At 35.5% G+C, this 26,195-nt stretch overlaps 2 protein-coding genes across 2 annotated transcripts in view; one reads left to right on the forward strand and one right to left on the reverse strand.

The window, feature by feature from the left end:
- Positions 1 to 26,195, reverse strand: part of ADAM32 (ADAM metallopeptidase domain 32) — a 193,975-nt gene that overhangs the window by 75,652 nt on the left and 92,128 nt on the right. The window contains exons 12-14 of the mRNA XM_059909354.1: positions 19,026 to 19,203; positions 6,133 to 6,225; positions 4,275 to 4,473 (exon numbers count right to left, since the gene is read on the reverse strand). Of these exons, the coding sequence (XP_059765337.1) occupies positions 4,275 to 4,473; positions 6,133 to 6,225; positions 19,026 to 19,203 (470 nt within the window). The remainder of the gene's footprint in view (positions 1 to 4,274; positions 4,474 to 6,132; positions 6,226 to 19,025; positions 19,204 to 26,195) is intronic.
- LOC132356418 (L-lactate dehydrogenase B chain-like) lies at positions 21,282 to 22,537 on the forward strand. Its single transcript, XM_059909208.1, has one exon. It carries the CDS (start codon positions 21,323 to 21,325, stop codon positions 22,325 to 22,327), a length of 1,005 nt encoding a protein of 334 aa, XP_059765191.1. The 5' UTR covers positions 21,282 to 21,322; the 3' UTR covers positions 22,328 to 22,537.

Below are 26,195 nucleotides of genomic sequence, written 5' to 3' on the forward strand. Positions count from 1 at the left end.
TACCAATATATGGAAATGTATACATTAAAAAAACACAAAGGATTGTTATAGACTATTACAAACAATTATACACCAACAAATTAGATAACCCAGAAAAAAATGAATAAAATCCCCAAAACATACAACTGACCAAGACTAAATCTTGAAGAAATAGAAAATCAGAACAGACTAATTAGTAGTAAGGAGAATGAATCAGTAATCAAAAACCTCTCAATACAAAAAAGCCCAAGTCAGATGATTTTCCTGGTGAACTATACCAAACATTTAAAGAATTAGTGCCAATCCTTCTCAAACTCTTCCAAAAAACTGAAGAAAATGGAACACTTCCAACACCATCCTACAAGGCCAGCTTTACCCAGATACCAAAGCCCCATAAGAACATACAAGAAAACTACAGAGCAATATCCCAGATAAATACAGATACAAAAATTCTCAACAAAATGCTGACAAACCAAATTCAACAGAACATAAAAAGGGTCAAACATCATGGGGTAAAACAGCTTTTATCCCTGAATGCAAGGATGGTTCAATATATGCAACTCAATAAATGTGATATACCACATTAATAGAATGAAAGATAAAAAAATCATATGATCCTCTCAATAGATGCAGAAAAGGCATTTGATAAAATACAACATCCATTCATGACAGAAATGATCAACAAATTAAGTTTAGAAGAAACAGACATTAACACAATAGAGGCCATATATAATAAACCCACGGCCAACATCATACTCAATGGTAAAAAGTTAAAAGCTTTTCCTCTGACACTGGGAACAACCTAAGGGTGCTCATTCTCACCACTCCTATTCAACTAGTACTGGAATTTGTAGCAAGAGTAGTTAGGGAAGAAAAAGAAATAAAAGGCATCCAAATTGGAAAAGAAGAAGTAAAATTGTCTTTGTTTACAGACAATATAATCTCATATAGAAAAAATCCTGAATGTTCCACCAAAAAGCTGCCAGAACTAATCAACAAATTCAGTGAAGTTGCAGGATAGAAAATCAACATATGGAAATCAGTTGAATTTCTGTACACTAACAACAAAACAACTGAAAAAATTTTAAAATACCATTCCCAGTAGCATCAAAATCAATACGATACTTTGGAATAAATTTAACGAAGTTAAGAGATGTATAGCCTGAAAACTACAAGACTTTCACGAAAGAACTGTGAGAAGACAAAAGCAAAAGCAAAGATAGTCTGTGTTCATGGATCAAAAAAAATGAACTCATAAAGACTTAGATGTAAATCAGAAACCATAAAACACCCAGAAGAAGACACGGGAAAATCCCCTTAACACTGGTCCTGGTAACAACTTTTTGGATATGACACCAAGAGCACTAGCAATAAAGGCAGAAAAATAAAAAGTGGGTCGACACCAAGAGCACTAGCAATAAAGGCAGAAAAATAAAAAGTGGGTCTTCACCAAGCTAAGAAGGTTTTGCACAGCAAAAGAAACAATCAAAAAAATGTAAAGGTGACCTATGGAATGGGAGAAAATATTTTTAAATTATATATCTGATTAAAACCATCTCCAAAATATATAAAGAAGTGGAAGTCAATATCCAAAAAAGAATCGTATTGTAAAATGGGCAAAGTAACTGAATAGACTATTTTCAAAGAGGACATACAAATGGCCAACAGGTACATGACAAGGTGTTCAACATCACTAATCATTAGGGAAATGCAAGTCAAAACCAGCATGTGATATTACCTCACACCTGTTAGAATGGCTTTCATCAAAAAGTCAAGAGATAACAAATGTTGGTGAGGATGTGGGGGAAATAGAACGTTTGTGGACTGTTGGTGGGAATGTAAATTGGTGCAGCCACTATGAATAACAGTATGGAGATTACTCAGAAAGTTAAAAATAGAACTAGCCTATGATCCTGCAATTCCACTTTCAGTCCACTTCATATCCAAAGGAAATGAAAACAGGATCTCAAAGAGATATCTGTACACCCATGTTCACTGCAGCATTATTCACAATAGGCAAGATACGGAAACAACCTAAAACTCTGCTGGATTGTAGGGGTCAGAACAAGCCTCCCCATGATGTACCACTTTGGCATGTGGATTATTTTGAGCTAAAGGCAATTGAGACCCTGCAGGCTCAAGAGAAACTACTACCCTTCCCTTAGCTACCTAGAATAATTTAAATTAGGGATTTTTCCCAGAAAAAGAGTTATTATCAGAGATAAATTCTATCTCAGGGCTTCTCTGGTGGTGCAGTGGTTAAGAATCTGCCTGCCAATGCAGGGGACACAGGTTCGATCCTTGGTCCGGGAAGATCCCACATGCCGCAGAGCAACTAAGCCCGTGAGCCACAACTACTGAGCCTGTGCTCTAGAGCACGCGAGCCCCAACTACTGAAGCCCGCGCACCTAGAGCCCATGCTCTGCAACAGGAGAAGTCACTGCAATGAGAAGCTCACGCACCACAACAAAGAGTAGCCCCAGCTCTCCACAACTAGAGAAAGCCCGCTCGCACAGCAATGAAGACCCAACACAGCCAAAACTTAATTAATTAATTAAAAATAATAATTTTTTAAAAATTTGACTGTATTTTATAAAAAAAAAAAATTCTATCTAACTGGCCCTATCTGTATGACAGGGCAAATATCTAATTACCAAACATCTGCTCTTCTTATTGTCTTGTGAATGACCCTGCTGTCCTTGAAAGCCCCAGGCCCCTATCCCATTCCTTAGCTCAGGATGTCATATACAACTCATTTGACCTTTCTGTCTCTGAACCTCTTATGTATGTGGGATCTCTGACTCTCTCATGTATGTGGAGATCTCATATGTATGAATTAAAATTTTATTTCTCCAGTTAAGCCCTCTTATGTCATTTTAATTATTTGACCTGGCGGAAGAACCAGAGAAGGTAAGGGGGATGGGAAACTTTCCCCTTCCTGATAGGATGAATGGGCAAAGAAAATATGAGATACGAATATTATTCAGTCATGAGAAAGAAGGAAATCCTCCCATTTGCAACAACATGGATAAAGCTTGTAGGCATTATGCTAAGTGAAGTAAGTCATACGGGGAAAAACAATATGATATCACTTATACGTGGAATCTAATTGAACTCAGAGAAACAAAGAGTAGAGCAATAGTTAGCACAGGCTGCAAGGTGGGAAGAATGGGGAGATGTTCATCAAAGGTTACAAACTCCCAGTTATAAGATGAATAAGCTCTTGGAATCTAATGCACAGCATGATGTTTATACTTAATAATACCATATTATATACTTGGAAGTTGCTAAGAGAGTAGATCTTAAATGTTCTCACCATGAAAAAGAAATGGTAATTATGTGACATAACGGAAGTTTAGCTAACACTATGGAGGTAATGATTCTGAAATATATAAAAGTACCAAATCAATACGTTGGACAACTAAAACCTACACAATGTTATATGTCAATTGTATCTCAATAAAGCGGGTGGTTGAGGAGACTTAAACTTACCTGAAACTATAAATCTACTAGAAGAAGACATAGGGAGAAAGCTCTTGGACACTAATCTGGGCAATAGTAGATAAGTGGGACTGCATAAAACTAAAAAACTTCTCAGCAAAGGAAACAATCAAAAAAGCAAAAATGAAACCTACAGAATGGAAGAAAATATTAGTAAACCATATATCTGATAAGGGATTAATCTCCAAAATATATGTTACTCATACAGCTCAATAAAAAAGACAAATAATGAGATCTAAAAATAGCACAGGACCTAAATGGACATTTCTTGAAATAAAAGACATACAAATGACCATCAGATATGTGAAAAGGAGCTCAACATTACTAATCATCAGGGAAATGCAAATCAAAACCACAACTCACAGCTTTTAGGATAGCTGTTATCAAAAAGAAAAAGATAGTAAGTATTAACAAGGATGTGGAGAAAAGGAAACTTTTATATACTGTTGGTGGGAATGAAAATTGGTACAGCCATTATGGAAAACAGTAGACAGCCTTCTCAAAAATTTAAATGCACTGCCTTATGATCCAGTAAGCCTATTCCTGGGTATATATATGCAATGAATATGTTAAGTAGATGACTGTGGCAATTATTTCACAATGTATATGTATATCAAAACATTACGTTGTACACCTTAAACATATTTTTCTCATTTATACCTTAATAAGCTCAAAAAAAATAAAAATAGAGAGTTAAACAGAATAAAGAATTTAAATATATATAATTGCCCATTGTCTTGGTAATGTTAATAAAAATACTGAGCACCAACTACATAGATATTACAATACAATACCTTTTCCATATATGCTCTCACAACGTGCATCAAGATCTTGGCAGCCTCCATCAAAACAAAAAGCTTCTCCTCCTTTACATTTGTGTCCATTGTGTATAGTTATATCAGCCGGACAGCTTCCTGAGCTTCCATTACAAACCTCAGGAACATCACATTCAGGATGCGCAATGGGCCTACATACAGCACCTGCTTGCATAAACTAATAGAAATTAAAACATAAAAATTAAAGCATTATATATAAGATTATTGTGTTCATCAATATTTATTTTAAAATTGCTCTAATTCTATTTATAGTTTGATGATGTACTTATTCATTAATGTCTCTGTTTTCTTGTTATAAAGCATTATGATAATCATATTGAAAAAAATTGAATGTTATCAACCAAAACAGGAAATAAGACATATGTACAAGGAAAAGGATAACACAAATATGATACAATGAGAGCCCAAGTTTTGTTTGTGCTTTGGTAGAAGGGAGGAATAGTAGTTTTTAGCTTGGGATAATTATTCCTTTGGGGCAAAAATTATGAAATTTAGGTAATTTCCAAATAAAGTATACTTATTGAAACCACAGTTTTTAAGTATGGAATATCTGTAATTCTGTGAAAATGTGAAACCTAAATAACTGAGAATGAACAGTGGGAAATCAAAGAGTGATTAAAAGAGGCAGGTCAACTACTGAAGTCTTAGAAAAGAAGGAATCCAGCTGTAATTTTTCTCCTGAATTATCCTATGGTTAATTAACACTTTCATGTATATTATTCTGAAATTTATTTATTTATTTATTTATTTATTTATTTATTTATTTATGGCTTTGTTGGGTCTTCGTTTCTGTGCGAGGGCTTTCTCTAGTTGCGGCAAGTGGGGGCCACTCTTCATCGCGGTGCGCGGGCCTCTCACTGTCGTGGCCTCTCTTGTTGCAGAGCACAGGCTCCAGATGCGCAGGCTCAGTAATTGTGGCTTACGGGCCTAGTTGCTCCGCGGCATCTGGGATATTCCCAGACCAGGGCTCGAACCCGTGTCCCCTGCATTGGCAGGCAGATTCTCAACCACTGCGCCACCAGGGAAGCCCTGAAATTTTATATAAAGAATCTTAACTGGGCATTTATGCTATATTTCTTAATTGATGACTTCCAGTTTACACTAAAAAGATTACGGAGGTAAGAATTAACCACGACAAGATTCTAGGAGAAAAATAACATAAAACCGCATCAGTCAAAGGATTGTGAAGAACACAGAACAGTGGCAGATTGTTCAATAGAGGGGTTCTCGTGACGAATCTGTCACATATATTTTGGAAGAGCTGAAAAGTAAAACAGGGGACAGGAATCAACATCTTCACCATATAAGCTAAAATGTGACATTTAAGTCAAATGATCTTTGTATAACAAATTCCTAGTTTAAATTTTGTGCTAACATGGAGCATTTGGAAAGTGTTACATCTAGTGAGTTTCATTATTTATGCATTTATGGGAAATTGCCGTATCTTTCAGTTACATACTTACAGATACCCATCACAACCTAAAACATAATTTTTATTCACAAAAATATAAATATTGGATAAAATAAATGAAAACAGTCCCTTTTAATGGCGATCTTCTGTATCAAAAAATTCTGTAATAGCTCTCAGTCAAGGCTTAAAAACAATAGCATCGTTAGGGAGAATAATGGCATTATAAGGAGGCCTCAACATCCAACTATAATTCATAAAATCAGAAACATCACCCTGAATTTAGTATTTTTTTCTTTACATGAAAGGTCATTTATTTTTACTTACAGCTAAGTGTCTATGTATTCTAAAGTATCCAAGACATAATTCATTATATACTTAGAAGATAGTAATAAACTAAAATCTTACTTGACAGTTGTTGCAGCATGATCCTCTATCACATTGTGTATTTGGTTTCAGCACACAAGTTTGAGGATTACAACAGCTATCAGGTCCACATTGCTATAAATGAGTGGAAGGCACAAGTAAAAATACATCATGGAAGTGATATAAACTTTGTCAGGAGCTGTGCTACAGGGCTTATTTTTTTATTTGCGGGGTAACAATATGCATGCTGTCAACATTCATAGACTTTTGCATCTCTAAACAATTACAATACTAAGGTGCCATTTTTACTTCAGGTCACAACAGAGTAACTGGCACCTTACTAATTCTTATCCAACTAGAAAACTGGGCAAAACATATAAAATAACTTTTTAAAGAAACTGAACAATAGAACAGAGTGTAGAATGGTAGTTACCAGTGCCTGAAAGGTGAGAGGAAAGGGGAGACACTGATCAAAGGGTACAAACTTTCATTTATGAGATGAGTTATTTCTCAGGATCTAATGTACAGCTTGATGACTATAGTTAACAATACTGTATTGCATACTTGAAATTTGCTAAGAAGTAGAAGTATTTTCACCAAACCAAAAAAATGATAACTGTGTGAGATGATGTATATGTTAACTGGTTTGATGCAAGAATCATCTCACAATGTGTACATATATGAAAACACCACACTGTATAACTGTACACCTTAAATCTATACAATTTTTATTTGCTAATCATACCTCAATAAAGCTGGGGGGAAAAAGGGTGGGTAGACTTTAGACCCACTGCAAAGTTAGAGAGAACAGTCCCCAAGACTGTCCTCATTTCTTTCACCAAACTCAAGTTCAGTGGATTCCCAAAACCACCCTCAGGTTTTATAATTTACTGGAAGAACTCATAGAACTCACTGAAAGCTGTTATACTCACAGTTATGGTTTATTATATGGAAAGGATACAAATTAAAATCAGTCAATAGAAAAAGCACTGAGGACAGAATCCAGGAGAAGCATTAAACATGGAGCTTCTATTGCCTTTATGCCATGGAATCACAGCCATATTACTCTCCCAGCACTGATATGTGATGCTTCCTAACTCATTCTATGAGGTCAGTATTAGCCTAACATCAAGCCCAGACAAAGTAAAATTACATATCAATAAATCTATAGATCTCATCAATAAATCTACAGATCAATCAATAAATAGATCTCATAAACATAGATGCAAAAATCCTCAACAAAAAATTAGGAAATTGAATCCAACAATATATAAAAATAATTATATACTATAACCAAATGGGATTTATCACAAGTATGCAAGGCTGGTTTATTATGCAAACATCCATTAATATAATCCATCATATTGACAGGCTGAAGAATAAAAATCAGTGACCATAACAATTGCTGTAGAAAAAGCACTTGACAAAATCCAAACGCACTTATACAAAATGTTAGCAAATGTTAGCAAACTAGGAATAGAGGGAACTTCTTCAATTGGTAACATCTAGAAAAAATTCTGTGGCTATTATCACAGTTATGGTGAGAAACTATGAGCTTTCCTCCTAAAAAAGAAATAAGGCAAGGATGCCCCCTCTCACCACTCCCTTCAGCATCTTACTGGAAGTCCTAGCTAATGCAATAAGACTAGAAAATGAAGTGAAAATATACAGGTGGGAAAGAAACAAAAACTATTTTTGTCCATAGATTACATGACTGCCTGTGTAAAGAAAATACCAAATAATTAGCCAAAGAACAATAACAATAAAAGCCTCCTGTGACTAATAAGCAATTATAGCAAGGTTGCTGGATACAAGGTTAATATACAAAACTCAATTGTTTTCCTTTATACCAACAATGAAAAATAAAAATCTGAAATAAAAAACACAGTACCATTTGCATTAGCACCAAAACAATGAAGTACTTGGGAATAGTCCTAACAAAATTTTACAGGATCGATATGAGAAAAACTACAAAACTTGATGAAGAAAATCAAAGAAGGTATAAATAAATGGAGAGATAGTCCATGTTCATGGATAGGAAAACTAAATATTGTTAAAATGTCAGTTCTTCACAAGTTGATGTAGAGATTCGGTGCAATTACAATAAAAAATCCAACAATTATTTTGTGGACGTAGTCAAACTGATTCTAAAGTTTATATGGAAAGGCAAAAGACTCAGAGTAGACAACCTAATGCTGAGGAAGAGAAGAAAGAAGAAAAAGAAGAGGCGGAAGAGGAAGAAGAGGAGGAAAATTGAAGGACCAAAAATACCCAGCTTCAAAACTTAATAAAAACTATAATAGTGGCAATGTAGTATGCACAAAAAAATAGACAAAGAGCTTAGAACAAAATGGAGACCCCAGAAATAGACCTACATAGAGATAACAAAATCTTTGTTAATGGAGTAAATGCAACTCAATGGAGAATTATCAATAAATGGTGTTGGAACAACTGGGCATTCACAAGGAAAATAATGACTCTAGACGCTGACCCTACACCTTTCTCACACACACACACACACACAAATAATAACTCAAATGGGTCATAAGCCTAAAACTAAAATCCAAACTATAAAACTTCTAGGGGCTTAGATTTACGGGGGTAAATCTCCTCTTAAGTGCTCTTCCACAATAAATAAATAGGAATAATACCAATATTAAACAAATTCTTTCAGAAAGTAGGGGTAAGGGAGCATGTTCCAACTCATTTTATGAGTCCAAAATTACCCTGACACCAAAACCAGAAGAAAAGATTGCAAGAAAAGATAAAACTACAGACAATTCCCTTGTTAAAATAAGTGCCATAATCCTGAACAAAACATTGGCAAATTTTAAATTTATATATATACATATAAATTTATATATATTAAATAACCCAGGTGAGGCTAATCTCAGGACTGCATGATGGCTGGGTTAGCACTCAAAAACCAATGAATTAAATGTATCATATTAATAATAGAATAAAAACAGAAAATTCGTATGATCAGCTCAATAGACACAGAAATATTTGGCAATATTCAACACTAATTCTTCATTGAAAATTCTCAGCTAACTAAGATTATACTTAATGGAGAGAAATTGAAAGCATTTCCCCTAAGATCAAGAACACGGCAATAACGCCCTCTCTCAATATGCCTATTCAGTTTAGTACTGGAAGACCTAGCTAGAGCAACTGGTCAAGACAAAAAAAAATTAAAGTCATCCAAATAAAAAGAGAAGAAGTAAAACTGTGGTTATTTGCTGATGATATGATCCTACATACAGAAAATCTCTAAGAACCAGTCAAAAAACTGTTTGAATTAATCAATGATTTCAGTAAAGTGGCAAGATACAAAATCAACATACAGAAATCAATCACGTTCCTTTACATTAATAATGAAGCATCTGACAGAGAAATTAAAAAAAAACCATCCCATTCACAAAAGCATGAAAAACAATAAAATATTTAGGAATAATTTTAACCAAGAAAGTGAAAGATCTGCATAATGAAAACCACAAAACTTTGCTGAAGGAAATCAAAGAAGACATGAAGAAATGGAAAGATATGCCATGTTCATGGATTGGAAGAATTAATATTGTTAAAATGGCTATAGTACCCAAAGCCATCTACAGATTCAACATAATCCCCATAAAAACATCAAAGGTATTCCTCACAGTAATAGAGAAAACAATCCTAAAATTTGTGTGGAAACTCAAGACTCCAAATAGTGATTCTGAGAAGAAAAAAAAAAACAAAAAACTGGAGGTATCATGCTTCTGAATTTGAAAGTAAACTACAAAGCCATAGTAATAAAAACCATATGCGTGTGAAAGCACAAAAGATCCCCAACAGCCAAATCAATCTTGAGAAAGAAGAACAAAGCTGAAAGTATCACACTCCTTGATTTCAAATTACAGCTGGTCCTCCATATTATCTGTGGGTTCTGAATCCATGCATTTGACCAACCTTAGATTGAAAATATTCAGAAAAAAATCCAGAAAGTTCCGAAAAGCAAAACTTAAATTTGCTGCATTCTGGCAACTATTTACATAGCATTTACATTTTATTTACAACTATTTACATATCATTTACATTGTATTAGGTATTATAAGTAATCTAGAGATGATTTAAAGTATATGGGAGTATGTGGGTAGGTTATATGCCATTTTATAAAAGGGATTTGAATATCCATGGATTTTGGTATACTTTAAGGGTCCTAGAACCAATCCCCTGTAGATATCAAGGGATGACTGTTTCCTACAAAGCTACAGTAATCAAAACGGTATGTTTTGTTTCCTACAAAGCCACAATAAGCAAAACAGGATGGTACTAGCACAAAAACAGACTCACAGATCAATGGAACAGAACTGAGAGCACAAAAGTAAACCCATACATACACAGACAATAAACTTACAATGAAGGAACAAAGAATATACAATAAAGGAGAGTCTCTTCAACAACTGGTGTTGGGAAAACTGTACAGTCATATGCAAAAGAAAGAAACTAGACCAATACCTTACACCATATACAAAAATGAACACAAAATGGATTAATTTGAATATAAGACATGAATCCATAAAATTCCTAGAAGAAAACATAGGCAATAATCTCACTGATATCAGTCTCAGTAAGGTTTTTGTGGAACCCACTCCAAAGGCAAGAGAAACAAAAGCAAAATAAACAAACGGGATTATATCAAGCTAAAATTCTTCTTCACAGCAAAGAAAACCATCTCAAAATGAAAAAGCAACTTACTGAATGAAAATATATTTGCAAATCATATATCTGATAAGGGGTTAACATCCAAAATACATAAAGAGCTTATACAACTCAATAACAAAGTACTAAACAACCTGACTAAAAACCGAGGACAGAACCTGAACAGACATTTTTCCAAAGAAAACATATAGATGGCCAACAGGCACATGAAAAGATAATCAACATAACTAATTATTAGGGAAATGCAAATCAAACCACAATGAGATATCACCTCACACCTGTTAGAATAACTATTATCAAAAAGAAAAAATAACAAACGTTGGAGAGGATATGGAAAAAGGGAACCCTAGTACACTGTTAGTGGGACTATAAATCAGTACAGCCACTATGAAAAACAATGGTGATTACTCAAAAAATTAAGAATTGCCATACAACCTAGCTATTCCACTTCTGGGTATTTACCCAAAGAATAAAAAAACACTAGTTAGAAAATATATATGCACTCCTCTGCTTATTGCAGCATTATTTATAACAGCCAAGATGTGGAAACAACTTAAGTGTCCACTGATGGATGAATGGATAAAGAAGACCTAGTATACATACACAGTGGAATACTTACTCATCCATAAAAAGAATGAAATCTTGCCTTTTGCAACATGGACGGACCTTGAAGGTATTATGCTAAGTGAAATAAGTCAAATGAAGAAAGACAGATACCATATGATTTCATTCATATCTGAAATCTAAAAACAAAACAAATGAACAAACAAACAAAAATACACACACACACAAAAGCCAACAAAATAAAACCAAAAAACCTCATAGATGCAGAAATCAGATTAGTGGTTACCAGAAGGGAAGGGGGTTAGGAGGTAAGAGAAACAGGTGAAGAGAGTCAACTATATGGTGATGGATGGTAAGTAGACTTGTGGTGCTGATCACTTTGTAGTGTATACAGACGTTGAATTATAGTGCTGTACACCTGAAACTTATATAATAAAACAAACAAACAAACACCAGTATGGTACTGGGACAAAAATAGACATGTAAACCAATTAAACAGAACAGAAAGCCCAAAACTAAACCACGGCATATATAGTCAACTAATATTCGACAAGGGAGTCAGGAATAACCAATGAGGAAAGGATACTCTCTTCAACAACTGGGAAAACTAGAGAAACACATGCAAAACAATGACAATGACTCCTATCCCACATTACCCGGAAAAATGAACTCAAAGTGGATCAAAGATTTAAACATAAGATCTGATACCATGAAACTCCTAGAAGAAAATGTAGGGAAAAACCTCATTGATACTAGTCTTGGGTATAAATTTTGGGGTGTGATGCCAAATGGACAAACAACAAAAGAAAAAACAACAAATGGGACATCAAACTCAAAAACTTCTGCACCTCAAAAGAAACAATTATCAAAATGGAAAAAACAACCTACAGGATGGGAGAAAATTTTTGCAAACCATATATCAGATAAGGGGTTAATATCCAAACTATATAAAGAACTTACTCAATTTGATAACAACAACAACAAAACACTCCAATTTAAAAATGGGCAGAAGAACTAAATACACATTTTTCTAAAGACATACAGATGGCCAACAGGCACATGAAAAGATGCTCAACATCACTAATCATCAAGAAATGGTAATCAAAACTACTATGAGATACCACTTCACACCTGTCAGAATGGCTATCACCAAGAAGACAAGAGACAACAGGTGCTGGCAAGGATGTGGTGAAAAAGGAAGACTTATACACTGTTGGTGGGAATGTAAATAGGTCCAACCAATTGGTCCACTATGGAAAACAATATGGAGGTTCCTCAAAAAATTAAAAATAGACCTACCATATGATCCAGCAATTCCAGTTCTGGGTATATACGCAAAGGAAATGAAAACAGAATTTCAAAGAGATATATGCATTTATCACAATAAATCTTGGCTATTTACAATAGCTAAGATATAGAAACAACCCAAATGCCCATCAATGGATTAATGGATAAAAAAGATTTGGTACACATACACAATGGAATGTTATTCTGCCATGAAAATGGAAGCTATCCTCCCATTTTCAACAACATGTGTGGACCTTGAGCACATTATGCTAGTGAGATAAGTCAAACATAGAAAGACAAGAACTGTGTGATATCACTTATATGTGGAATCTTTAAACCTGTGAAAAACAGAGTAAAGTACTGGTTACCAGAGGTTGCAGAGGCAGAGGAGTAAGAGTGATGGTATTTAAGGGTACACACTTGTATCGAGCAATAAATAAGCCACAGAGATCTAGTGCACAATATAATGAATATAGACACTAATATTGTACTGTAATTATGTAATGTAATAAATATCACTACATCAGCAATCATATAATATATAAATGTATCACAGTAACACACTGTACAACTTAAGCTTACAATATTACACTTCAAATTTATTCAATTTAAAAAACTCTTAGTTAACTAGAAATAGAAGGAAATTTCCTCAATATGGTAAAGGGCATCTATTTTTTAAAAAAGCTTATATCTAATATCATATTTAATGGTGAAAGTCAGAAAACTTTCCCCCTAAAAATAAGAACAAAGCAGCACTTCTAATCAACACTAGAATTCAGGAAAGTTCACTGTAATTTTTATACTATTGTTAGTATAAAATTGTTAAATAAAATTGTTAATTTTATTTGTTAAATTTTAATTGTTAATTGTTACACAATTGTTAATACAATTGTGATACAATTGTTAAATAAAAAATTTAAACACTATCAAAACAAGAAATCTATTGAAGAACTAAAGAAGATCGGAATAAGTGGAGAGATACACAATGTGCATCGATTGGCAGACTTAACATTGGTAAGAAAAGTAATTCCCCCCAAATTGATGTATGAATACAATACAATTCGAATCAAAGTCCCTACATTCACATGCCGGTTCTCCAATTTACATGGAAATAAAATGGTCCTAGAATGGTAAAGCTATTTTGGAAAAGAGGACCAAAGTTGGCTGATTTACACACAATGTTTTCAAGACTTACTGAAAAGTACATTAGTTAAGACAGTGTGGAATTGGCATAAGGACAGACAAATAAACAGAAAAGAATTCAGGGAAAGACGCATATATATGGTCGTTTATTATCATAGGAACAGGTGTTAACTGTTCTCCAAATGTTTGGTGAATTCACCTGTGAAGCCATCTGGTCCTGGACATTTTTTGTTGGTAGTTTTTTTTTAATATTATTACTGATTCAATATCATTACTGGCAATTGGTCTGTTCATATTTTCTGTTTCTTCCTGGTTCAGTCTTAGGAGAGTGCACATTTCTAGGAATTTGTACATTTCTTCCATGTTGTCCATTTTACTGGCATATAGTTTGAAGTAATCTCTTATGATCCTTTGAATTTCTGTGGTGTTGGTTGTAGCTTCTCCTTTTTCATTTCTGATTTTATTGATTTGGGTTCACTCTCTCTTTTTCCTGATGAGTCTGGCTAAAGGTTTATCAATTTTCTTTCTCTTTCTCAAAGAACTACCTCTTAGCTTCATTAATCTATTTTTTTGGTCTCTATTTCATTTATTTCTGCTCTGATTATTATTTCTTTGCTTCTACTAACTTTGGGTTTTGTTTTTTCTTTTTTTTAGTTACTTTAGGTGTAAGATTAGGTTGTTTATTTGAGATTTTTCTTGTTTCCTGAGGTAAGCTTGTATCACTAAAAAACTTCCCTCATAGTACTGCTTTTGCTTTGTCCCATGGATTTTGGTTCATTGCATTTTGCTTTCATTTGCCTACAGGTATTTTTTAAATTTCTTAATTGATTTCTTCAGTGATACATTGGTTGTTTAGCAGTATATTGTTTAGCCTTGACATATTTCTGTTTTCTACACTTTTTTTCTTGTAGTTGATTCCTAGTCTCATAGCATTCTAGTCAGAAAAGATGTTGGATATGATTTCAATTTTCTTAAATTTACTGAGACTTGTTTGGTGGTCTAACATGTGATCTACCCTGGAGATGTTACAGGGCACCTGAAACAATGTGTATTCTGTTGCTTTGGTGTGGAATGTTCTATATTTACTTCTCTTAATTCCATCTGGTCTGATGTGTCACTTAAGACCAGTCTTTCCTTAATGATTTTCTGTCTGGATGGTCCGTCCATTGATGTAAGTGAGGTGTTAAAGTCCCCTACTATTATTGTGTTACTGTCAATTTCTCCCCTTATGTCTGTTAATATTTGCTTTATGTATTTAGGTGTTCCTATGTTAAATGCATATATATTTATAAATGTTGCATCTTCTTGGATTGATCCCTTAATCATTATATAACGTCCTTTGTCTTACAGTCTTTGTTTTGAAGTCTCTTTTGTCTGACATAAGTATTGCTACCTCAGCTGTCTTCTGATTTCCATTTGCATGGAATACCTTTTCTGATTCCCTCACTTTCAGTCTGCATGTGTCTTTAGATCTGAAATGAGTCTCTTGTAGGCAGTATATATATATGGGTCTTATTGTTTTATCCATTCAGCCATTCTGTTTCTTTTGATTGCAGCATTTAGTACAATTATATTTAAAGTAATTATTGGTAGGTATGTACTTACTGACATTTTGTTAAGTGCAGGATACAAAATCAATATACAGAAATTTGTTGCATTTCTTTACACTAACAATGAATTAACAAAATAGAAATTAAGAAAACAATCCCATTTAGAATTGCATCAAAAAGAATAAAATATCTAGGAACAAAGCTAACTAAGGAGGTAAAAGACCTGTATTTGGCATACCATAAGACACTGATGAAAGAAATTGAAGATGACACAGATGGAAAGATATACAGTGTTCATAGACTGGCAGAATTAATATTGCTAAAATGGCCATAGTACCCAAGGCAATCTATACATTCAATGCAATTCCTATCAAAATATTAATGGCATTTTTCACAGAGCTGTAACAAATAATTCTAAAATTTGTATGGAAACATAAAAGAGTCCAAATAGCCAAAGCAATCTGAAGAAAGAAGAACAGAGCCAGAGGTACCGTACTCCTTGATTTCAAACTATAGTACAAAGAGACAGTCATCAAAACAGTATGATACAGGCACAAAAACAGCTACATAGATCAATGGAACAGAATATAGAGTCCAGAAATAAACCCACACACTTATGGTCAATTAATCTTCAACAAAGGAGGCAAGGATATACAATGGGGAAAAGACAATCTCTTTAATAAGTAGTGCTGGAAATCTGGACAGCTACATTAAAAGAATAAAACTGAAACATTTTCTTAAACCATGTATTAAAATCAACTCAAAATGGATTAAATACATAAATATAAGACCTGAAAACATAAAACTCCTAGAAGAAAACACAGGCAGAACACTCTGACATGAACTGCAACAATATTTTTTGGATCTGTCTCTTAAGGCAAAGGAAACAAAAATAAACAGATGGGACCTAATTAAACTTAAAAGCTTTTGTGCAGCACAGGAAACCACTGACCAAAGCAAAAAACAACTTACTGAATTTGAGAAAATGTTTGCAAATAATATGCCTGATAAGGAGTTAATATCCAAAATATATAAACAGCTCATACAACTCAATATCCACAAAACAAATAACCTGATTTAAAAATGGGCAGGAGACCTGAATACACATTTTTCCAAAGAAAACATACAGATGGCCAATAGGCACATGAAAAGATGCTAACAACACTAATCATTAGGGAAATGCAAATCAAAACCACGATGAGATGTCAACTCATATGTGTCAGAATCGCTATCATCAAAATGATCACAAATAGGGCTTCCCTGGTGGCGCAGTGGTTAAGAATCTGCCTGCCAATGCAGGGGGCACGGGTTCGAGTCCTGGTCTGGGAAGATCCCACATGCCGCGGAGCAACTAGGCCCGTGAGCCACAACTACTGAGCCTGCGCGTCTGGAGCCTGTGCTCCGCAACGGGAGAGGCCGCAACAGTGAGAGGCCCGCACACCGTGATGAAGAGTGGCCCCCGCTTGCCACAACTAGAGAAAGCCCTCACACAGAAACGAAGACCCAACACAGCCGAAAAAAAAAAAAAAAAAAAAAAAAAGATCACAAATAACAAATGTTGGTAAGTAAGTGGAGAAAAGAGAACCATTGTACAGTTTCCCACTATGAAAAACAGTATGGAGGTTCCTCAAAAAAAACCACTAAAAATCAAGCTACCATATGATCCAGCAATTCCACTCCTGAATATATATCCAAAGAAAACAAAAACATTAATTCAAAAATACACATGCACCCCAATGTTCATAGCAGCATTATTTACAATTGCCAAGATGTGGAAGCAACATAAGTGTCCATCAACAGATGAATGGATAAAGAAGATGTGGTATACATATACAATAGGATATTACTTGGCCATAAAAAAGAATAAAATTTTGCCATTTGCAATTACGCAGATGGACCTAGAGGGTATTATGCTTAGTGAAATAAGTCAGACAGACAAAGACAAGTACTCTATGTTATCACTTATATGTGGAATATAAAAAATAAAACAAATGAATGAATATGACAAAGCAGAAACAGATTCCCAGATATAGAGGTCAAACTACTGGTTACCAGTGGGGAAAGGGAAGAGGGGGAAGATGGGGTAGGGAATTAAGAGGTACAAACTACTATGTATAAAATAAATAAGCTCCAAAAATACATTGTACAGCACAGGGAAATATAGCCCTTTTTAAAATAACAACTGTAAATGAAGTACAGTCTATAAAAATATTTAATCACTATGTTGTATGCCTAAAACTAATATAATATTTTAAATCATTGATACTCAATAAAAGAAAAAGATATATGCACCCATATGTTCACTGCAGCATTATTTACAATAACTAAGATATGGAAGCAAACTAGGTACCTATCAATAGATAAATGCATAAAGAAGATGTGGTACATATATACAATGGAATATTACTCAGCCATAAAAAAAAGAATGAAATTTTACCATTTGTGAAAACACGGATGGACCTAGAGGGTATTATGTTAAGTGAAATAAGTCAGACAGAGATAGACAAATACCTATGATTTCACTTTTATGTGGAATCTAAAAATATAACAAATGAACAAACATAGCAAGACAGAAACAGAGTTATAGATACAAAGAACAAACAGGTGGTTGCCAGAGGGAAGGGGTTTGGGGGGAGAAAAGAAATAGGTGAGGGAGATTAAGAGGTACAAAATTCTAGTTGCAAAATAAATGAGTCATGAGTATAATATGTACAGTATGGGGAACATAGTCAATAACTATGTAATAACTTTATATGGTGACATATCATAACTAGACTTATCAAGATGATCATTTTGAAATGTATAGAATATTGATTCACTATGTTGTGTAACAGGAATTAACACAGTGTTGTAGGTCAATTTAAAAAATGAAAAAACATCTCTATCTGAATTGTACCAATGCTTGTGTACATTTACAAAAATTCATCCACCTGTATACTTATATTTGTTGTATTTTACTGTATGCAGATGATGCCTCCAAGAAAACTGATTTAAAAATAGATGAAGAGTAAAAAGGGAGGACTTGTTCTACCAAATGGTGAAACATAATATAAAGGCACAGTATTAAAACAATGTGATATGAGTACAAATTTGTTCTGACCCATGCATGTATCCAATCCTAATATCATTTCTATCTTATGATCATGAACATTTATGATATTTGCAGTACTGCTGCAAAAACTGAACTGTCTAGAAGCATTACACCCTGGACCTTTTACATTCATTATATTTTCTCTAGGGCTTCTCTATCAAGTGAGTAATCAAAATCACCCAATGTTCAGACTGTAACTTTAACAGTCTTCCCTCCCCATACTGCTGATTCCATTGTGAGGCAATACCCTAAAGGGTACTTGATGGTCTGCTCCCACATTAATCTTCAATAAGACACTTATCAAATGTCCAAAGGTTAAGCACAGGTTTGAAAGATTTTACGTATTTAGTCTGGAACCAAAAGCTCATTGTAGACTTCCCTTTTTTCCTGTCAGCAATAATTTTTTGGGAATATTCTTATATTTTTCCAAAAATCTTCAACCTATTAAATCTAGATGGTATATTCTTGTATGTATTTCAACCTTGATTTCATTACTGCCAATATTTTGCACAGTACTCAGTCATATTTGAGATATATAACATTTATGACAAAGAGTTGAACTAAAACAATAAATTTATCAATTTTCCAATTATCAGACTTACTTCCTCAGTACCACAGTCACAGATTTCATTTCCCTCCACTCTGCCGTTCCCACAGATTGCTGCCGGAGCCCTCTGCATTTGTGGCTTATTCTGAAGACATTGGGCACCCATATTTGAAATGAAATTTTCAAAGTCACTCAAACTGCAACTGCTAAAAGTCTTCACACCACTGGATTGCCTAAAGATGAATCCATATAATGTCATGGCAGTATACTTCTGAAAACACAATTCTATATTATATAAGTTAATTTCAAAATGTTAAATTCAAGAGGTAATGATAAATGTTCATAACAAGCGCTCAGAGGCCAAAGTCATTCCGCAGGAGGTCATGTGATTTCATTCACTGGAATACATATCTTCTTAAAACAAAATTAAGTTCAATAGGCAAAACTAAACAACCCAACTAGAAAATGGGCAAAGGATTTGGATAGACATTTCCCCAAAGAAGACACATATAAATAACCAACAGGTATATTAAAAGGTTACCAATATAACTAATCATCAGGGAAATGCAAAAAAAAAAAAAAAAAAAGACCTCACACCTGTTAAGATGGCTATGATTCTTTAAAAAATAGATAAACAGTGCTGTCGAGGATGTGGAGAAATTGGAACCCTAGTACATTGTTTATGGAAATGTAAATTGGTCCAGGCTCTTTTGAAAACAGGTGTGAGGTTCCTCAAAAAATTAAAACTAGAACTACCATATGATCCAGCAATCCTACTTCTGGGTATATATCCAAAACTATTGAAATCAGGATATGTAAGTTATATCTGCACTCCCATGTTTATTGCAGCAATATTCACGATAGCAAAGATATGGAGTCAACCTAAATGTCCACTGAAAGATGAATGGATAAAGAAAATGTGGTACATATCTGCAATGGAATATTATTCAGCCTTAAAAAAAAAGAAGCAAGTCCTGACATATGCAACAACACAGAAAAACCTCGAGGACATTATGCTAAGTGAAATAAGCTAGTCACAGAAAGTGAAATACTTCACGCTTTCACTTATATGAGATACTTAAAACAGTCAAACCCATAGATGCAGAGTTACCACGGGGCTAGGAGGAGGGGGAAATGGGGAGCTGTAAAATGGGTATAAAGTTTCAGTTATACAAGATGAATAAATTATAGAGATCTGCTGTTCAACATAGTGCCTGTAGTTAAGTAATAAATTTAAAATTGGTTAAGAGAATTCCTGTTGAGTATTTCAACTACAATAAAAAAAATTACCGACAGATTAGAGAATGACCAAGATGTTGGAGTAGGAAGACTCTAGGCTCACCTCCTCCCATGGGCACATCAAATTTACAACTATTTACAGAGCAATTATTGATGAGAAAGACTAGAAGAGTAGCAGAAAAGATCTTCTACAACTAAAGATATGAAGATGGAACCACAAGTAGATGGGTTGGAAGGGTGGAGACGTGGTAAAGGCAAGACCCATACCCCTGGGTGGGTGACCCACCAGTGAGCCAGTTCTAGCCTCCCTGAGACCAGCCTCCCCCACCAGCCAGCTCAACACTCGCACAACCTCTCCCACCAGCCCTGGTATCCCCTGGACTCTGGCCCCACCAACCAGTGGGCAGACACCAGCCCCACCAGGACCATCAGAGCCCTGCAGCCTGCCATGTCAGGACCCAGTTGACCCGCCAGCAGGCCAGCACCAGCCCCAGGACCCTCTGAGCTACACGAGTAGATTAACACCAGCTCTGGGACACCTCGGACCCCTTCATCAGCCAACCTGGGATCCAGCCCTGCTTACTAGCAGGCTGTCAACAGCTTTGGACACACTGGACCATGCAGTAAGCCATGTCAGGAACTGGTCCCACCCACCAGCAGACTGATACTAGATCCAGGACCCCTGGCCCCACAGCCACCCACCCCAATCCCAGGTCCACCCACCACTGGGCCAGCACTAGCCCCAGGACCCCAAGGGTTTCCACAGTCAGCCACCTTGTGACACAGCTCCACCCACCAGTGGCCAGCAGCCTCCGAACAAGGCAGGGACTGGCAACCAACTGGACAGGGGACCAGTCCAGCCAAGTCTACCAGACCAACCACAGTAGTCAGCCCATCACAATAGAAGGACCCTCACAGTCCTCTTAGGGGGACCACTAGAGCATATAGCTCTGGGACCAGAGAGGAATGTGCTGCTGTGACGCATAGGACATCTACAAAAGGTCACTTCTCCAAGTTTGGGAAACAACCAAATACCAGATACACAGAAATAAAAACAGCAAATTAGGTGCGACCCTTACCACCGTCTCGAGAACTTTCTCTCCCCTGGGCACAATGGCAACTCTTAAGGAAAAACTGATTGCACCAGTTGCAGATGAAGAGGCAACGGTCCCAAACAATAAGATCACTGTAGTGGGTGTTGGACAAGTTGGTATGGCATGTGCCATCAGCATTCTGGGAAAGTCTCTGACTGATGAGCTTGCTCTTGTGGATGTTTTGGAAGATAAACTCAAAGGAGAAATGATGGACCTGCAGCATGGGAGCTTATTCCTTCAGACACCAAAAATTGTGGCAGACAAAGATTACTCTGTGACCGCCAATTCCAAGATCGTGGTGGTAACTGCAGGAGTTCGCCAGCAAGAGGGGGAAAGTCGTCTGAATCTGGTGCAGAGGAATGTTAATGTCTTCAAGTTCATCATTCCTCAGATCGTCAAGTACAGTCCTGACTGCATCATAATTGTGGTTTCTAACCCAGTGGATATTCTCACATATGTTACCTGGAAACTAAGTGGATTACCCAAGCACCATGTGATTGGAAGTGGATGTAATCTGGACTCTGCTAGATATCGCTATCTTATGGCTGAAAAACTTGGCATTCATCCCAGCAGCTGCCACGGATGGATTTTGGGAGGACATGGCGACTCAAGTGTGGCTGTGTGGAGTGGGGTGAATGTGGCAGGTGTTTCTCTCCAGGAACTGAATCCAGAAATGGGAACGGACAATGATAGTAAAAATTGGAAGAAAGTGCACAAGATGGTGGTTGAAAGTGCCTATGAAGTCATCAAGCTAAAAGGATACACCAACTGGGCTACTGGATTAAGTGTGGCTGATCTTATTGAATCTATGTTGAAAAACCTATCCAGGATTCACCCAGTGTCAACAATGGTGAAGGGGATGTATGCAATTGAGAATGAAGTCTTCTTGAGCCTTCCATGTATCCTGAATGCTCAGGGGTTAACCAGTGTTATCAGCCAGAAGCTGAAGGATGATGAGGTTGCACAACTCAAGAAAAGTGCAGACACCCTCTGGGACATCCAGAAGGACCTAAAGGACCTGTGACTTCTGGCTGCTAGGCTGCAGAAACTTAAAACTACAGTGTGATTAACCACGAGCCTTTAGTTTTCATCCCTGTATGTGGAGCACAGTCTACTCTTATCTTCCTAAGTATGTGAATCTGGGCTCCCAGAATCAAAGCCCAAGCTTGGTTTAATGCTTGCAAGATGAGTCCTTGAACAAATAAAATTAACTATAGTAGTGTGAAAAAAAAAAAAAAAACACAGCAAATTAGGCAACATGAGGCAACAGAGGAATACGGTCCAAATGAAGGAAAAAGATAAAACCCCAAAAGAAGAACTGAGTGAAGTGGAGACAAGCAATCTACTTGATATAGAGTTCAAGGTAACAATCATAAAGATGCTCAAAAAATTCGGGAGAAGAATGGATGAACAGAGTGAGACATGAACAAAGAGTTAGAAAATTCAAAGCAACAAAGAGAGATGAAGAATACAATACTTGAAATAAGAAATCTACCACAAGGAATCAACAATAGATTAGATGATACAGAGGAACAAATCAGTGAGCTAGAATAGAGTAGTGAAAAATCACTGAAGCTGAACAGGAAAAAGAAACATGTATAAAAAGAAATGAGGACAGCTTAAGAGACCTCTGGGACGATATCAAGCATACTAACAGTCACATTATAGTAGTCCCGGAAAGAGAAGATAGAGAGAAAATGGGGCAGAGAACATATTGTATTTGAAGACATAATAGCTGAAGACTTCCCTAACTTGGGAAAGGAAACAGACATCCAGGTACAGGAGTTACAGAGAGTCCCAAAGAGGATCAACCCAAAGAGGAACACACCAAGACACACTGTAGTGAAAGTGACAAAAATTAAAGATAAAGACAGAATATTAAAAGCAGCAAGGAAAAAGCAACAAGTTACATACAAGGAAACTCCCATAAGGCTATCATCTGACTTTATAGCAGAAACTCTGCAGGCCAGAAGAGAGTGGCACCGTATATTTAAAGTGATGAAAGGAAGAAAAACTACAACCAAGAATACTCTAGCTGGCAAGGCTTTCATTCAGATTTGATGGCAAGATCAAAAGTTTTACAGACAAGCAAATGCTAATAAGAGTACCACCAAACCAGCTTTACAAGAAATGTTAAAGGGACTTCTCTATGTGAAAAAGAAAAGGCCAAAACTAGAAACATGAAAATTACAAAAGAAAAAATCTTATAGGGAAATGCAAATATACAATAAAGGTAATAAATCAACAGCTTATAAATCTAGTAGGAAGGTTAAAAGACAAAAGTAGTAAAATCATCTACATCTACAATAAGTAGTTAAGGAATACACAAACAAAAAGGTGATGTCCAAAACAGTAAACATTGGGGGTGGGAAGTAAAAATGCAGGGTTGTTAAAACGTGTTTGAACTTAAGAGATCAGCAACTTAAAACAAGCATATATATATATTGCTATACACAAACCTCATGGTAACGACAAACCAAGAATCTATAGTAGATATACACACAAAAAAGAGAAAGGCATCCAAACATAACACCAAATGTAGGCATCAAATCATAAGAAAACAGAAAAAAGGAAGAGCACCTCAACAAAAAAGAACTACAAAAACAACTCCGAAACAATTAACAAAATGGGAATAAGTACATACATATCAATAATTAATTTAAATGTAAATGGACTAAATGCTCCAATCAAAGGCACAGAGTGGCTGAATGGATACAAAAACAACACCCATACATATGCTTCCTACAAGAGACTCATTTCAGATCTAAACATATGACAAATCCACAGCTAATATCATACTCAAATGTGAAAAGCTGAAAGCATTTCCTCCAAGATCAGGAATAAGACAAGGATTTCCACTCTCACCAATTTTATTCAACATAGTATTGGAAGTCCTAGCCGCAGCAATCAGACTAGAAAAATAAATAAAAGGAATCCAAATTGGAAACAAAGAAAGAAAACTGTCACTTTTTGCAGATGACATGATACTATATATAGAAAATCCTAAAGACACCACCAAAAAGCTACTAGAACTGATCAATGAATTCAGTAAATGTGCAGGATACAAAATTAACATACAGAAATGTGACACATTTCTATACATTAACAACAAACTATCAGAAAGAGAAATTAAGGAAACAATCCCATTAACAATTGCTGTTAAAATGATCATACTACCCAAGGAAATCTATAGATTCAATGCAATTTCTATCAAAATATTAATGCCATTTTTCACAGAGCTAAAACAAATAATTATAAAATTTGTACGGAAGCACAACAGACTCCAAATAGCCACAGAAATCTTGAAAAAGAACAGAGTTGGAGGTATCACACTCCCTGATTTCAAACTATGGTACAAAGTGCCAGTCATCAAACAAGTATGGTACTGGCACAAAAACAGACACATGGATAAGTGGAACAGAACAGAAAGCCCAGAAATAAACTCACACATTTATGGTCAATTAATCTATGACAAAGAAGGCAAGAATATAAAATGGAGAAAAGACAGCCTGTTCAGTAAATTGTGCTGGGAAAACTGGACAGCTACATGCAAAAGAAACAAACTAGACTACTCTCTCACACTGTGTAGAAAAATAAATTCAAAATGGATTAAAGACTTAAATGTAAGATCTTAAACCATAAAACATCTAGAAGTAAACATGCAGTAAGCTCTTTAGACATTGATCTTAGTAATATTTTTTTGTATCTGTCTCTTCAGGCAAGGGAAACAAAAGCAAAAATAAATAAATGGGACTGCATCAAACTGAAAAGCTTTTGTACAGTGAAGGAAACTATCAACAAAATGAAATGGTGGCCTATTGAATGGGAGAAGATACTTGCAAATGACATAGCTAATAACAGGTTGATATTTAAAATATACATGGAACTCATACAATTCAACATCAATAAAACAACCCAACTGAAAAAGTGTGTAGAGGACCTGAATAGACCTTTTCCAAAGAAGACATACAGATGGCCAACAGGCATATGAAAATATGCTCAACATCACTAGTCATTACGGAAACTGAATCACAAGAAGATACTACCTCACACCTGTCAGAAGGGTTATTACCAAAAAAGACAACAAATAGCAAGTGTTGGTGAGGATGTGGAGAAAAGGAAACCCTCATGCACTGTTGGTGGGAATGTAAATTGGTACAGTCACTATGAAAAACAGTATGGAGATTCTTCAAAATTTCAAAACAGAACTACCATATGATTTGTCAATCCCACTCCTGTGTATTTATCTGAAGAAACAAAAATGCAAATTAGAAAAGATACATGCATCCCTATGTTCATTAGAGCATTATTTACAATAGTTAAGGTATGGAAGCAACCTAAGTGCCCATCAATAGATTAATGGGAATAGAAGATGTGGTGTATATATATATATATATGTATATACATATATATGTACACATATATATATACACACACACACATATACAGTGGAAAATACTCAGCCATAAAAAAGAATGAAAGCTTGCCATTTGTGATAACATGGATGGAACTAGGGGGCATTATGCTAAGTGAAAGAAGTCAGGCAGAGAAAGATAAATACTGTATGATTTCACTTATATGTGGAATCTAAAAAACAAAACGAATGAACTAACAGAGCAAAACAGAAACAGTTATAGAATCAGAGAACAAAGAGGTGGTTTCCGGGGTGGGGGCGGTGGGGGAAAGAAATAGGTGAGGGAGATTAAAAGGTGCAAACTTCTAGCTGCAAAATAAATGAATTGCAGGTATAAAATGTACTGTGGGGACTTCCCTGGCGGTCCAGTGGTTAAGACTCTGCACTTCCACTGCAGGGGGCACCAGTTCGATCCCTGGTCGGGGAACTAAGATCCCACATGCCTCTCAGCGCAGCCAAAATAAATAAATAAAGTAAA

This window comes from Balaenoptera ricei, chromosome 21, assembly GCF_028023285.1.
Source record: "Balaenoptera ricei isolate mBalRic1 chromosome 21, mBalRic1.hap2, whole genome shotgun sequence".
Lineage (NCBI taxonomy): Eukaryota > Metazoa > Chordata > Mammalia > Artiodactyla > Balaenopteridae > Balaenoptera > Balaenoptera ricei.